Raw genomic sequence first — 15,956 nt, 5'->3', positions numbered from 1 at the left:
ATTACCACCCATACTTGTTGAGTTTACAACTATATTCTATATTACAATATGATTATATTATTATAATAGCATAACTATATTTAAGAGACAATAAGGCTGTAGTACCTAAACTCTAGTAGGTATACAGTTTTGTTGAATGGTAATTGGTAGGTAATAAGTAATAACTAATAAGTATGTTTTTAAAGATGGGCGTACAAAGCTTAGTCTCAGGTCCTAGACTTCACGTTTGAAAAAAATAATAAAAACATTGGTTTATAACCTATTTATGCTATTATTTATACCTATTAGCTGTTATGACTTTTTTTGGTGTAACTTAGACTACGCTATTTTTCTATTTATGCTAAAAGATTAGCGATTATTTAAAGTTAAATATAATGTTACTCGTTAGCATAATTGAACTTAATATAAGTAGCCTTTATTAAAATTGGCCGAAATAACATAATTTTACCATTACCCGTTCAAAAAAAAGTATTTATATTTTTTAGATAAAAGCTCTTTTGTTTAATTTAAAAAATGAATAAATTTTAAAATTTTAAATTATATCATATTTACTATTGTTAATGTTGTTGTAAGTATTTAATAAACAAACAAAAAAGGTAGGTAAGTGGGTACTGCTCTACTATAGATTATACTATAGATTATTATTAGGTATAACCTTATGGATTTATTTTTAATATTTTTATACAGATAGAAGGATCTTGTATTAAATGTTATTTGTATAATTATTTTACCCAGAGAATAATATTTTATTGACATTTATAGAAAAAAAAAATTTTAAAAGTTTAAAAATCTCATTGTACAATTAAAATGATATTATAAAAATGTTGAGAAAATTTCAAGTATTCGTTATTTATAAAATAATATAATATCGTAAATATTTGAACTTGAAATGCTTAAAAAAAAAAATGTTTTTGATTATTTTGAAAAGTAGGTAGGTACTAGACATTTTTTGCTGTTAAACCCCCTTAGTATTGAAATATAATTAAATTATTCAATTGCAGAATACTAGAAACTATGTTCATTCTTCTACAGTCTACTCTACTCTGTAAATTCTAGAAGATTGAACCTATAATGGTACAATTGGTATATGTGTTCAGTTTTCATAAACGAAAAATAGACTCAAACAACGATTGATGCAACAGCATCATACGAAAAAATCAATGTATATAACAATATTATTTAAATTAGTATACAACATGGCGTAAGTGCAAACTAGATACCTACTTCATTTTAATATTGAAAAATATCAAAGATTAAACGCATGCATTGTTTTTGTCGATAAACCGGTGCATATTATTATTGACTAGCGTAGGTAGCGTAACTTTATTTAATATCAAAATAATTGGCCATAATATTTTTATTAACATTACGCCGCACTTATGTCATTGCTAGAATTCGTATAAACACTAGTGTAAGTACAGAACTGAGCACCTATTATTTTTCAGAAGAAAGTCACAGTTCTACTTTGACAATTATCCCAGTGTAACATAATGCTCGTCGTGTCACAGACACATCGCCGCGAGTACTAGTTCATTCCCAATTACATAATTTACCTACCTATATGTTATGTACATAGTATGCAGTTATTTTATATTTAATAAAGTAGGTAGTTAAATTCTAAAAGTTGTAGTAGTGATGTTAAATACATTATCTTATAAAATTTAAAGGTTATAAAAAACGTACCACGTTGTTTAAATAGGTAATTATATATGTGAACAGGCGATGTCCTGTATCGTATCCCGATCACTACACTCACATCTACAATCATGCATTCACATCTATACTTTACAATCAGATTTGCATTTAAATTCCATCATAATAGATATAGCAAGACATAATTTACCCTCTATAAATGTTTTGAATTTTCCTTTATTCGTATCTCCTTATTAGAGAACAAACAAGGATAATATAACCATTCACCGAGAATTTGTTCAGAGATTTAGTTTGCCTATGGTAGGTACATAAACAACTCATTAATTAATAATATAGGTGTCTACCTACCTAGGTTTCAAATTAATCATCAATTTTTTTATTTCACTACAAGTGATATTTTTGATTTTATTCTGTATGTATATTTATACCTAATAAAAATTTAAATATCTATAGATTTTAAATTAATACAAATATAGGTACATTTATGTAAAATGTATACATACCTATTATAATATATATTCCTATAAAGACTGCACCCCAAGAAAATAAACCAAAAATTATTTTAATTTTTGAAGTTGAAATTTCATTAAAAGTGTAACCAGTTATATTTTTATTAGGTAAATTTAAAAGTATAAAACAATGTAGATGTTGTAGATCCTTAATATAATTAATAGGTGTTGAACTATACTAAGCTGACCACCATCCAAAGTTTATCATATTATAATAATTAAGTCGCTTCAATATTTCAGTGTTAATGTAATGTTTACATCAAAAGCCAGTCATCATAATTCATAAGTATAACTAGTAAAAGTAAAATTATAATCTTATGGTATATAATATAATATATATGTATATAAAAATAGCAGCAATTTAGAGATTAACCGTTTCTTAGTAAAATTATAGTCAAGATAAAATATATTACTAATGAGATAAGTACAACAAAATCATTATATTGTATTTACCTATTATCAATGTAAAATAAGTACTAAGATTAATAGCTAAAAAATACATAGTAGGTATATTGCCGATTTATTAAAATAATATTTAATCATTTTAAGAACCTTTTTGTAAGATTTATAAAGATATAGTTAAAGAATTTGATATCAATTTTTTATGATTCATTTCATTTTATAGGTCAGATTTTTTTCTTGGATTAAATTTTACTAATGAAAACATATTATATTTATGGCCTATAGGTAGTACTGCTGAACCATATAAATTTGTTTGAACAGTGGAATAACTTCTGGATAATTATTTTTGTTATTATTTAAGATACTATTCCAAGATCAACCTTTGTTTTAACTTTAGTTTTTAGTTAGGATAAAAATATAATACATTTTTCAATTTTCATCATCCAAATGATATTGTTTGATAAAAAAAAAAAAAAAATTTGACATAAAAAACTCAAGTCTACTTCAGAGTACATCCCTATCTTAAAAATGTACAGCATACCACATTTATGTTCAGCAGTTTTAATTTTAAAGGACATTATGACAGTAAATAAAATATTACAATTTACCTTTTATATATGTTAAATTACTTATTATTCAATGTAATTGAATTACTGAATATAAATTTACTGTTGTCAGTAAGATGTAGAAAACATAACAGATGCAGGTATGGTGTATTATTAAGATTTTTTTCAATATATTCTATCTCATTACGAATTAAATTTCACTAACTAGTTAAAATTGTTAAGATTTTAAGATTTTTTCTTATGTTTAAGACGTGTAACTTATAATTTATATGTAAATTAACTATATACAATGAAAAATTGAAATAAATTTTTAACTAATACGATAAGTATTCTTGTATTGTTAGTTACCAACAAACTATTATTTAAACAAATGAAATAAATAATAATTAAACTAAAAAAATTATTTAAAATTGAAAAATAAATAAAATTAAATATATTTACATGCATACAGTGAAACCTAATGAATTTATTTAATTAAAATTTTTATTCAGTAATTTCACATTTTGAGCAACATAAATATAACTAGTATGTTGTGTTAAAAATTAGATATCAGCAGCAAAAGGATTTCATGAAGCAAATGCTTGTTACATTTAAGTCCAAGTATTTAGTACATTTATTATTGTACCAACACCAGATCCAATGTCAGCAATCTAGATAAATTTGGTGTGATTATGGAAAAAGGGAAATATATCTTAAAATATTAAGTTTTTTAATTCATGATGTATAGTTTCAAGTATCTTTGATTTTTAATTTAATATCATAAACTTATATTAAAGTATGTTGGTGTCAGGGCAATAACTAACAATTAAAATAAAAAGGTAATATTGAATATTTGTAAATTAATGTTATAAACTTAAAAGGATAAAAACACTATTTAAGTTTAACAAATACAAATTAATAATTGTATACTATAAAATAAAAATCCAATTTTTATTAGCAATAAAATACTTATTTTTTTAAGTAAAAACATTGGTCTTATTGAGTATTTGTACAAAAAATTGTTATGTATTAATAAATCATTTAGTTGAATTTTACTTTGCCTTGGGAATTGGTCTAAAAACACCAACTACAACAGCATGATCTCTTTCATAAGGTTCTAGTGTAAGCTGTTCAGTTGGTTTAAGCTTATCAGCTTTTAATTTCTCAATTTCTTGTGCAAATACAGCTGCTGGTTCAGCTGTACTGTCAATACAATTAGCCTGAAAAACATAAATACAATTATTACTATACTTAATTTAAATATTCCAAATAAATAATCACTCACTTTAATAGATATTACAAAGTGCCCTTCGTTCTTTAAAAAATATTGTGCATTAATTGAAACAATTCTAGCTTGATCAGGTTGAGCTACATCAGCAAAAATTGTATCTACCATCCCAATCAACATTCTGTACTTATGTGGATGCCGTGCATCTTCAATAATAGGAATGATATTAGTTCTCTTCTTAGCAACATTAATCAAATCACGGCCAGATCTGTGTGAGAATTCTACTGCATACACAAGTCCTTCCTATAAATTAATATTTCATTTCAAAATTTGTATCATATTTAGTTACTAAAAAACTCACTGGGCCCACAACATCAGAAACATGAGATACAGTTGTTCCACTAGCAGCACCTAAATATAATACTTTTGAACCTGGTGGCATATGGATTTCATCAATACCACCTAATATAGCAGCAGCCAATTTTGATCTAAACGGATTCCATACACGGTATTCAATTTTATCTCCTTCAGTCTAAGATTAAAAAAAAAGATTTTTATGTTTTAAATATTAAAATGTTGTTATTTTTATTGTGTAGTGTACCTGATCAACGCTAATTCTCTTTTCACCATAAATGGTTTCTCCAGGAATCATATTTTTGGTAACAAGTGCATCTTCTTTGCCTCGTGCAATGAAGACTCCGGCATGACGATGAGGCTCAATTATAACTTTTTTACCACCTTTGAAGCCACCAGGTCCTCCAGATGGTCTTCCACCACCACCTCGGCCACGACCTCCAGCACCTCGTCCACGGAAACCACCTCCTCTACCACCACCGCCGCCGCGACCACCACCGCCACCAAAACCACCACGTCCACCACCTCCTGAAAATCGACCTCCGCCACCACCACCTCTTCCTCGTCCACCGCCACGGCCACCACGGTCAAAACCTAAAAAAAGAGAAAAATAAGTAAAAATATACAATCAACAAAAGAGAAAACGTGTTTACATTTATAACAATTGAAAGTGTTAATATATCATTTATATTACATAGTTAGACAAATGAAAATTAATTTAAAAAAACTTACCCATAGTGTGTGTAGTTAGTGTGAAAACAAATTAAATAAAATGAAATTATATAAACACGTGACTTAAAATTTCCAAACAATAACGAGGTGGTAGCTGGAGCCGGATAACATCACAGTTCGGTACGGCAAATTTCAAACATGTGAAACATGTGACTTAAGCGCATGCGCTTGAGTCCAACGCGGTGTTCTAACTAACAGTGTCGCACTTTGTACAAAATAAAAACGTAAACGTGTTCTTTCCTTAAATTTGTTCTCCAAAGCAAGTAATTGAAGAAGAGAACCTAACCACTTTGTACTTATCATAGATAATAAAAGATAGTACTATCTCTAATTTTCATGGGTAAGAGACAGTAAGAGTTATTTTATATATTATATAAATCCTGATGATATAAGTATATTTATAATATAAATTTTATATAAAAGTTACTGAAAAAGATGACTTTTAGCCAATGTTGATAATGCCTGATTTAGTAACGAATTAACGTCAATAACTAGTCATTGATAATAACTAGGATTAAGATGTTTATGACTTTTGCATATTTTTACTTTTGTCGTACACATTGCAGGTTCAGTAATACATTAGTATTTAGTTTTATATGACATAGAATCAGATACATTATATTTTATGTTGTAAATTTAAAAATAACTTAAATATAATATAAACCTTCATATAACGTAAATGACATATTTCATTTTTTAAGGTATATTTTGATAATTATTGGGCATATTAACATGTATTTTTTTAGTCTTTTTAAAGTCATAATGTCCTAATTCCAATGATAACATAAAAATTTAGTTTAAAATCGAATAATATAATACTTATTATTTATTTAAGATAAATCATAATCTTAAAACATTTAGAATTTATCAATATCTTTATTACATTGATTTTTTTTTTTGGAATTTTGTTTATGTAACATCAATATTTTATATTTTGTTGTCCTTATTATTACCTACGTGGTAAACTGTTATAATATACTAGATGCACGATGCACGACATGTTCATCTATTGGTTTTATATTTTGTTTTACAATGACATCTTGAATGTAAATCCTTTCGATCCAGATAAACTGTTGAAAATAGTTAAAATAAGTTATGATAAACATAAAACCGGGTTTACTATACACGAGTATACTAATACTTTATTACTTTAGGTAACTATCTACATGTTTCATAATCAGATAGATCACCGATAAAGCGGTGTTGATATTTGTTTTGATACGAATTTATAATATTGCCTAATATAATACGGAAATGTTTTATGTTGATAAAAATACGAAATGTCCAACATTTCATACCCTTTCCAGTCGTTGTCACTTGTAAACAATTATTATGAAATCACGACAATTCCTGAATTAAAGTGAATTATCAATTATCATCTTTTCCGGTAACATATTTAAGTATACCTTAAATCGTGATAAGGATTATAATCAAAATTAAAAACATAAATCATGATAAGGATTCCATTTTTATAACCGTATATGTAGTTAGAAACGGTTTTCATGTTACGTTTCTTTACACTAACTCGGTCTGGCGGCGAAATGAGTCGGTACTCATCACTTGGTGCCGTCGGTGGGAAACTCAGACCGATTAAAATATGATATATATATTGGTAAATCACAATCTACTATTTAGTGTTCTCAAATCACAACCAACGTCAGTCGGTGGTCGCCACTAAACGTTCAAAATGGCGCAATAAACAAAAGTACAGTTCCCAGTTTGTTTCGTCCGTACATTTTTTTCCGCTCCACAAATCTACAGAAAAACACGTCCCATCTATATTAAATTATTTTAATAATCCATCGTCTGCCAACTGTTGAAATTACACGGCGGTGTCCACCGATCTGACCCGAAGTTTTCATATTGGCAAACGCTTAGTTCAAATTAAAAATAAACATGTCAGAATTGTAGTAGTTCTACCTAAATTGTAATACGATCGATTTCAAAATGATACAGCGGTTTTGTTTGTTGGGGATTTTGATTTTCTTCAACAAACCATTGGCAACAAGTACATTCGACGATTCCATCGATGGTAAGATTATTTACTTACCTGAATAACATTTAGAGTTATGTCATTTTTAATGGTGAAGTGAACTGCGGATTCTATACTAACTGCAGTTTTATTTTTGGGAACCTATATTTATTATATGGTATCTTTATCTAAGATCTAATCACCTAAGCATCATACTAGCAATATTGTTTATTTATAGTCTATATACGCATTTACTGATTTCCTACTTGCAGTTTATTTAAATTGACAGTTAGAAAATTATAAATGTATAGTACATATATCAGTATTAACTTTATTTTGAACATTGTGTATGTACATGATTTATAGTCATGAAAAAAGAAAAAATTGTTTATTATTACATTTTTAGAACCGAAAACATTCCTTCAATTTTAAATGTAATCTATCTTAAGTCGAATATGAAGAAATAATAATACATATTTTATTTTAATTTATATAAAAACTTTGAGAAAAAAGAATACTTATATAAATTAACAAATAATTATTAATATATATTTTTATTATAGAGTATTTACTAAAATCTTATAATATGCTAGAATTATTAATATATGAGTATTAAATGTTTATAATTTAAACATAATATAATATTCTATTGTGTTGTTTTTGGGATTGTACTTATATAAGTTTTATAAATAAATAAGTAAATAGGGACATATTTCTATTAAGTTCGGGGTTTTCAGTAATAAATTTGTTATGGTTCTAATGCTTTTTTAGCTTAATTTTTACAGTATTAGTTAATCTAGGCTAAGACATTTGTTCTCTGAACAGTAGATAATTATGTATACAGTGTGATTGTTTTAAAGATAAACTCTAATTTTCTTAAAAAGTTCAATATTTTTGGTGGTTAGAGGAAATTAGAACTCATTACAAAAAAATTTTGAAAAATAGTATATTTTTTACTTTTTTGAAAGAGCGTACATTTTTAATTTCATATTCTAAAGTTGAATATCTTCCTAAGCATTTCAATGTATAAATATTTTGATTATAGATTTAAATTCACAGAAATATAATCTAATTTGGAATACAAAATCAAAATATATAATGCAATGCAAAAGAGTACTCTTGAAAACTAATAATAATAGAAAATAATAAAAATAGAATTTTTTTCAAAACTTAATTTCTAATAATTTTAAATAGTTTGGAAAATTTGTTTCAAAAACATTAGGTTTCTGAGAAAATTAGTAAAAGCACTTAAAAAAATTACCTTATATATAGGTATATTTTTTCATATAAATAGGTATCTTGGTTTGTAGCATGTAATGGTTAATATTTATTTGATGTTATTTCAAAAAATGTTGATGAGTATTAAATGTAAATTTTGTTTGAATTGATTTGTTCATGACTTAGATTTTCTGAGTTGCCTTCTCTGTTGACATTTTCTAATCAATATTTATGTTCCTCATAGTTTTCTAATCATAACATACTAATTTTATCATAACTCATTAGATGGTCGCAGGTTTAAATAATATGTTTATTATATGGTTGTATTATAAATTTAATTGAGATGTTTTAGCTGACTGTTGAAGATGATTCAGGCTCTAAACTGCAACCACCAAGTTATTATTTTTTTGCATTATATTTTTAATACATTTATGTAGTGTGTTTACTTTTTATAATTTTACAAAGTTCTAAGTGAATTCGTACTTACTGTGCCACATATAAGTTTCCTAAAAAAATTATAGGTACCCAATTATATAGAATTTTGTAATATATATATGTAGACCATTATAAAATAAAATAAAAAAAATAAAAACCATGTATAATCAAAACTTTAACTCACTCTATTATTTTAAGATAGAAAAATGTTTATTATCAATGTTGTTTCAAAAAATTAATCATTTTAATTTTGAACTCAATGAGAAAGGGGAACAATGAATAAAACCGGTTGTACATGAGCTAAACATTTTTGAAAAATAAGTTTAATATATAGACCTTTATGCAGTAAAAAAAAAACTCAAATAAATTTCATGGTCATGAATATATGCATTTAAAACATTTTATGTTACCTTAATTGATGAACACACTGTAGGTAAAAATTACATGTATAAATAAATTATTTCTAGTTATAAATTATGTCTATTGTAAACGTGATAGGATTATTCTTAATGAATATTTCTTTTTTCTTGCTTACAATCAAAGGTTATCTTTATGTATTGATAAGATTTATTTTGAATTATATATTTGATATTTAATAAACAAAAAAACATAAATAGTTTCTATGCAAGGTATATCTTTTTGATTTTAGTGACTAAGAAAATGATTTACTTATTATTTTTAAATCATTAAAATTTAAAATTTAATAGGTTATGGTTGTTACTCTTACTATATTATAATTTATAATAATTCATTTTAATATGTATATAGAAAAAAAAATGGTATTAAAATTATTTATAGTATTTTATATTTAAAAAAAATTAACAAAATTATGACACCTATTATTTATAAAAATTAATAAAACTGTTATTGTATAGATCAATGAACCATTATTTACTAATGTTGAATTAAATTGACTTGTGGTGTCAGGAAGCATCCAATTAAATTTACTTGTTAAGGATATACTTGGGAGTTGAGAGCATTATATATACATAAATAAATCTGTTTCAATATCTAGTCCTTAAAATGTAAATAGGTCTAATCTAATATGTATGTAATAAAATTTTATAATGTAATTTAAAATGTACCTACTATATAAAATAGTTTTTAGCAAAATAAGAAATTTATTTTCAATGTTCATTTTAAATATTTTAAATATATTGAGTATTTCATAATAGTATTTGTCTTTATATATATTATTTATGTACTTACTGGCCATATTAAACATACAATCAGGATTTCTATATATTATATTAATGAATACATTAAATATTGGGATTTTTTTTTAGGATTATTTGAGGATTCATAATTAAATTGTTGATAGATATAAATATACTGTGGAAATAATATTAGCTAAAAAAAATATGGTGTTTTAACAATACAAGATAATTATGCATAAAAAATATATTTGTTAGTTATAATTTAACCTGTATGTAATATTGTGGTTTTGATGAGCAAAGATAAATGCATTTTTATAATTGGTATTTTAAGTTGGAGCCTAATTTTTAGCGAGGAGGTTTTAAATTTTAAAACTAATAATTAATATTTATTATATATATTATGTTTTTATAACTAATTTAAAATTAAGTATTAATTATTTTTAGGAAAACCTAACAGTTCTTGTAAGCCAAATCAATTTTTGTGTGGTTCTGGAGAATGTATACCTTTAAAATGGAAATGTGATTTTAATCCTGATTGTGCTGATGGTTCTGATGAATTTGATTTGTGTGGTATAATAATTAAAATATATTATCTAAGATTAAATATATAGATTTATATTGTTTTATTATTTCATTTTAATAATACCTTATAATACCTTTTAGGCCATCCAACATGCAAGTATTCTCAGTTTCAATGTGCATTGTCAAAAAAATGTATACCACGAGAATGGATATGCGATGGTGAACTTGACTGTGGAGTTTCTTTAAATTCTACGGATCAAGATGCATCAGATGAGGATTCATTGCAATGTAATGTTTTAATGGCGGATTCACGTTAATAACTAAAAAATCATTAAAAAATATAAAAATAACACCTTATAATGTTATAAAATGCTCTAAAAGAATTTACAAGTTATAAAAATACAAAGATTAAGTATAATACCTTTTCTAATTAATTTTAAATGCATTTAATTTTATAAATTAATTGTTTATATTAAATAATTAAATACAATAAGATTAGTGACTTATTTTATTTTTATAAATGTTAATTTGTTTTGTTTATTAAAAGTACAAATATTTTGTCAAATTAGTTAATAGTTTTATTATTTAATTAAAGTAATTTGTTTTTGAAAATTAAAATTTGATGATAAATCATAAACCAAAAAAAGTTATAGATTATTCTTTCTATTTGTAGAAATTGGTTAAACTGACTCGAAATTACAAAAATAATGAAATAAAATAACATTAAATCAAATAAATAATTTGGATTCATATATTATTGATTATATTTTTAAGTAAGAAAGTATTGTAAAGACATACAAAAAAAAAAAAAAAAAACAAATTAAATGTCATCAATTTTTGAGCCCTAATGATAACATACCTATTGTTGTCAAATTTTTATTTCATTTAATATATTAGCATGAATTATAATTATAGAAATCATTTCATAAATTTTAATTAAGAAGAAGATTATTATCTTATAAAATATATTCAAGAGAACAGAGGAAAGAAATAAGTAACATTTTGGAATAAGAGAAGGAAGAGTTAACTTATGATAAACTTTATTTTGGTGGTCTCCCCTTAATTTTTAATAGTTAATCAACTAGATTATAAATATTAACATGTTTTAATTTGTTTTGTTTAGGTCACAAACCTAGTAGTTGTCCTCCAAACATGGCAAGATGTGGTAATTCAACTCAATGTAAATATATTGAAGTGTTTTGTGATGGTACTACTCACTGTGAAAATAGTACTGATGAAGGACATTTTTGTGGTAAAATAATTAAAATTTTCTCAGTTCTTAAAATGTTGAATGTCTGAAATTGTTGTCTTCGTAATATTCATGATTTAATAAATTTTAGAAAATATGGTTCCATGTCACGGTTTAAATTGTGCACATGGGTGTAAACCAACAGGAAAAGGTCCAGCTTGTTTTTGTCCCGAAGGAATGCAACCTCACAAAAATGAATGTATAGGTAATGATTTTTTATGATCACACATTAGTATTGATATTTTATCATATTGTTTTTTTCTTTTAGATATGGATGAATGTGAAGTTTTAGATTATACATGTGACCAAATATGTACTAATAAAAAAGGATCATTTAGCTGTAGTTGTGTACCTGGTTATATTCAAACAAATTCAACATGTAAAGCTATTAATGGTAATAATTTATTAAATACTTAACATATTTTACAATATGAATTAATAATTGAAATTTTTTAGTCCCTGAAAATGAACCTGCAACAATACTTGTTAGTACTTCTAAAGATATACGAAGGATACATCTTAATGGAAGTTCATATGCAGGCCATAGATGTAATGTTCAAGCACTTTCTTTGACATTTGATCACAGAAATCAAACAGTATGTTTTGTACATCAATACAACAAAACAAATGGAGCTAAATTGAGTTGTGCTAAAATAGATAATCTTTCTGTGTATTGGGATTTACCTTCACCTACATTTTTTCCATTATTAGGTTTGGATTTTAATGTTTTTATAAAAATTTTTTAAACAAAATAACTATTGAATTATTATTTTTCAGGGACTACTCATGTGGCATTAGACTGGGTATCAGGAAACTGGTATTATGTTGATGATGATCGAGATATGATATATATGTGTAATTCTAATATGAAATATTGTGAAATTTTGATTGATGTTAATTTGAATAAACCTAGAAGTATAGCATTAGATCCAACCAAAGGGTATGCATTTATTTTAATTTTATTAAATTTTAAGTTATATTTAGTACATAAATAGTAAAGTATATTAATGGTGCAAAGTCGATTCCTTATGTATAATTATAATTGTTAATTTGTAAAGTATATTAAAAAATAAATTTAAACTAAATTAATTGAGATTTAGTTTTAACTAATATCATTACTCATTATGCAATATGTTATAATGTTGTACTAATTGAGCGGATTAGTGTATAAGTTTATTGAGCTGCTTGTTTAATACTAATAAAAGGTGAATTGATTGTGAACTATTAGTGAAATTTTATGACCATATGGTTCTATATATATTTATTAATTAGAATAAAATGGCATGACTAGATGGTTTAATTAATAGGAACAAGTAAGGGTAGTCATTTATAATGTTTATAAAAGATTTATTTTAATTATATATATATTTTTTTTTATTGAACTTAAGCTAAGCGACTAGGGCCATTGGCTGTTGTAGGGGTTATGAATTGTGTATAGGGGTTAGGGGTTGGTATGATAGGTTGTTTTTTATGATTGTTATGGTTTTTATGGTTGAATAGTAAACACATATACGTGTGGCAAGGTTTTTAACCACTAAGAACTTGGATGGTTACTCATCTGAGAGCTAGTAGCTGTAGCAATTACTTCCAATCACATTCCATGACTGGTAGCAGCTAACGTGCTACGCCAAGCCACAAAATTAAAATTGTCTGTAAAATTTATTTAAATACTATTACAGTTAAACTGATAAAAAGTTGTTACATTTTAATATAATCTGTTTATGAATACTGATATTCTGAATATATTTTTTTTATATTTTGTATTATTAGATTTATGTTTTTTACAAAATGGGGACAATTTCCTGCAATGGTAGAAAGAGCTCAACTTTCAGGTCTTGAAAGATTACCTTTGGTAGATCACAAAATTGTTTATCCATATGGATTGACTGTAGATATTCCATCAGAACATATTTATTGGGTAGACACTTACTTAGATTTTGTGGAGAGAATCAATTATGATGGATCTAATCGGCATACAATAAAAAAAGGATTTCCTGTAAGTATTAAAATATAATTAATGTAAAGTAATAAATGTTTATATATTAACTGTTATTTAGGTTATAAACTTATATGATATATCTGTGTTTGAAAATCATATGTATGTAACATCTTGGAGATTACAAAGTGTTATAAAACTTAATAAATTTAACAGCAGTTATTATGAATCATTGATGACAAACTTAAGTCGGCCATTTACTATTCATGTATATCATAGACAAGAACAACCTGAAAGTATGTAATATATTTTTTTTAAATTAATGACAGATTTTTAGCATAATAATTTAAAATTAATAATAAATAGTCTTGACAATATTTGAATATTGATAACTTTTAGTAAATAAAGTTTATTTATAAATATAAATTATTAATGACATTTTATCTTTTTATAAATAAATTCAAAATAATAGTATTATTTTGTTATGCTTTGTTTAGTTAAACACCCTTGTATGATCAAGAATGGAGGTTGTGATCATATTTGTGTTACTGCATATAAAAATAAAGAAGCTATTGCTCAATGTCTATGTCAACCTGGGTACAGACTTACTTCTGGAAAATGTATTTGTTAGTATATTTAAAGTTATAACTTTTTTTTTTTTATGTATATTTGGTATGGCCGAGTAAGAAATATATAATGTTAAATTATTTTTAGCATCCAAACCGCCTGCATTTTTGATATTTGGGAAAAGTAATCCTCCAATGATTAAAGGCATATCCATGAATTCAAAAAACCATAAACAACAAATTATTTTACCATTAGACGAAGGAAGAATGCCTACAACTATTGATTACGATGTAAAAACACAATCAATATATTATTCAGGGGGCAAAAAAAATGCTATTGAACGAATGAGATTAAATGGAACAAAGAAAGAATTAGTAAAAATGTTACCAGAAATGAATTGTGAAGGTTTAGCTATTGACTGGACTGGTCGTAATTTATTTTGGACGGATGAAGGTTTGGGTACAGTTAATGTGTTTAAAATTGATGATCCAACTAAACAAAAAGTGTTGATAACTAACAAAGTGTATCATCCTAAATCAATTGTACTTGATCCTAAAAATGGGTATGTGAAATAATCAGTAATTTATTTATTTAAAATGTTTTATAGATTATTATTTTTTAAAGTTTCATGTACTGGGGAAATTGGCCCAGAGGCTCTACTAGTTCGGGTGGCAGTATTGAAAGAGCTTGGATGGATGGAAATAACCAAACAAGCTTTGTTAATATGGATGTTCAATGGCCAATGAGCTTAACCTTAGATTTTTTTACAAGAAAATTGTACTGGTCAGATGTTTACAAAGATAGGATAGAATGTATTGATTTGGATCGTAGTAACAGAGAAATTATTAAGCGATCAACTCCTTATCCATATGGAATTGCTGTTTATAATAATTTATTGTTTTGGACTGAAACTGCTGGTACGGAAGGATTGGTGAAAAGCTTTAATTTAGCAAATAAATCTCAAGACACATTAGGAATTGAAAATCCTCCACTTTATACATTAAAAGTTTATAATAGTGAAGCTCAAGGTAAGAAAAGTTGTTTTATTTTTTACTGTTTAAAATATAACACTGTAAATAGTTTGCATTTAAAACTTAGTAGTTTAAATTAATCATATAACTTGACTAACAAGTTGTTTACATTTTTAATAATTACAATTATTTTATTTTGTATGGTTTTTAGTCAAAACATCTCCATATTGGTGTGAAAATTTAGATTTATGTCCTGGATTATGTATGTCCACTCCCAATGGACCAGTTTGTATGTGTAATGATGGCTATGTATTGAAAACAACTGATGATAAAAAAAAAGAATGTGTAAAGTCTAGTAACTATTCTATTCCAAATTTCTGCAGTGCTGATGAATTTCAATGTATTAAAAATAAACAATGTATATCAAAGAAATATATATGTGATGGAGACAATGATTGTGGAGATGGTTCTGATGAAGATACTTCAAAAGATGGCCCTTGTGGTAT

General features: G+C 25.5%; 2 protein-coding genes across 2 annotated transcripts in view; one reads left to right on the top strand and one right to left on the bottom strand.

Annotated features, from left to right (window-relative positions):
* Positions 1-4,077: 4,077 nt before the first annotated feature.
* Positions 4,078-5,574, bottom strand: LOC112599696 (rRNA 2'-O-methyltransferase fibrillarin). The gene is made up of 5 exons (XM_025346718.1): positions 5,424-5,574; positions 4,939-5,285; positions 4,699-4,869; positions 4,395-4,640; positions 4,078-4,329 (listed from the first exon to the last, which is right to left on the bottom strand). Exons 1-5 carry the CDS (start codon positions 5,425-5,427, stop codon positions 4,162-4,164), a joined length of 936 nt encoding a protein of 311 aa, XP_025202503.1. The 5' UTR covers positions 5,428-5,574; the 3' UTR covers positions 4,078-4,161.
* A 1,510-nt stretch (positions 5,575-7,084) lies between these two features.
* LOC112599689 (low-density lipoprotein receptor-related protein 1) overlaps positions 7,085-15,956 on the top strand; it is a 36,898-nt gene continuing 28,026 nt past the window's right edge. Inside the window, exons 1-14 of the mRNA XM_025346707.1 lie at positions 7,085-7,455; positions 10,650-10,775; positions 10,869-11,015; positions 11,851-11,979; positions 12,068-12,181; positions 12,245-12,370; positions 12,433-12,687; positions 12,754-12,916; positions 13,747-13,972; positions 14,034-14,208; positions 14,410-14,538; positions 14,627-15,041; positions 15,104-15,507; positions 15,662-15,952. Of these exons, the coding sequence (XP_025202492.1) occupies positions 7,371-7,455; positions 10,650-10,775; positions 10,869-11,015; positions 11,851-11,979; positions 12,068-12,181; positions 12,245-12,370; positions 12,433-12,687; positions 12,754-12,916; positions 13,747-13,972; positions 14,034-14,208; positions 14,410-14,538; positions 14,627-15,041; positions 15,104-15,507; positions 15,662-15,952 (2,785 nt within the window). The 5' untranslated portion in view covers positions 7,085-7,370. The remainder of the gene's footprint in view (positions 7,456-10,649; positions 10,776-10,868; positions 11,016-11,850; positions 11,980-12,067; positions 12,182-12,244; positions 12,371-12,432; positions 12,688-12,753; positions 12,917-13,746; positions 13,973-14,033; positions 14,209-14,409; positions 14,539-14,626; positions 15,042-15,103; positions 15,508-15,661; positions 15,953-15,956) is intronic.

The sequence above is a fragment of the Melanaphis sacchari genome, unplaced genomic scaffold, assembly GCF_002803265.2.
Source record: "Melanaphis sacchari strain LSU unplaced genomic scaffold, SCAv2.0 Contig54_pilon_pilon, whole genome shotgun sequence".
NCBI lineage: Eukaryota > Metazoa > Arthropoda > Insecta > Hemiptera > Aphididae > Melanaphis > Melanaphis sacchari.
This window is presented reverse-complemented; position numbering and strand designations above follow the sequence as displayed.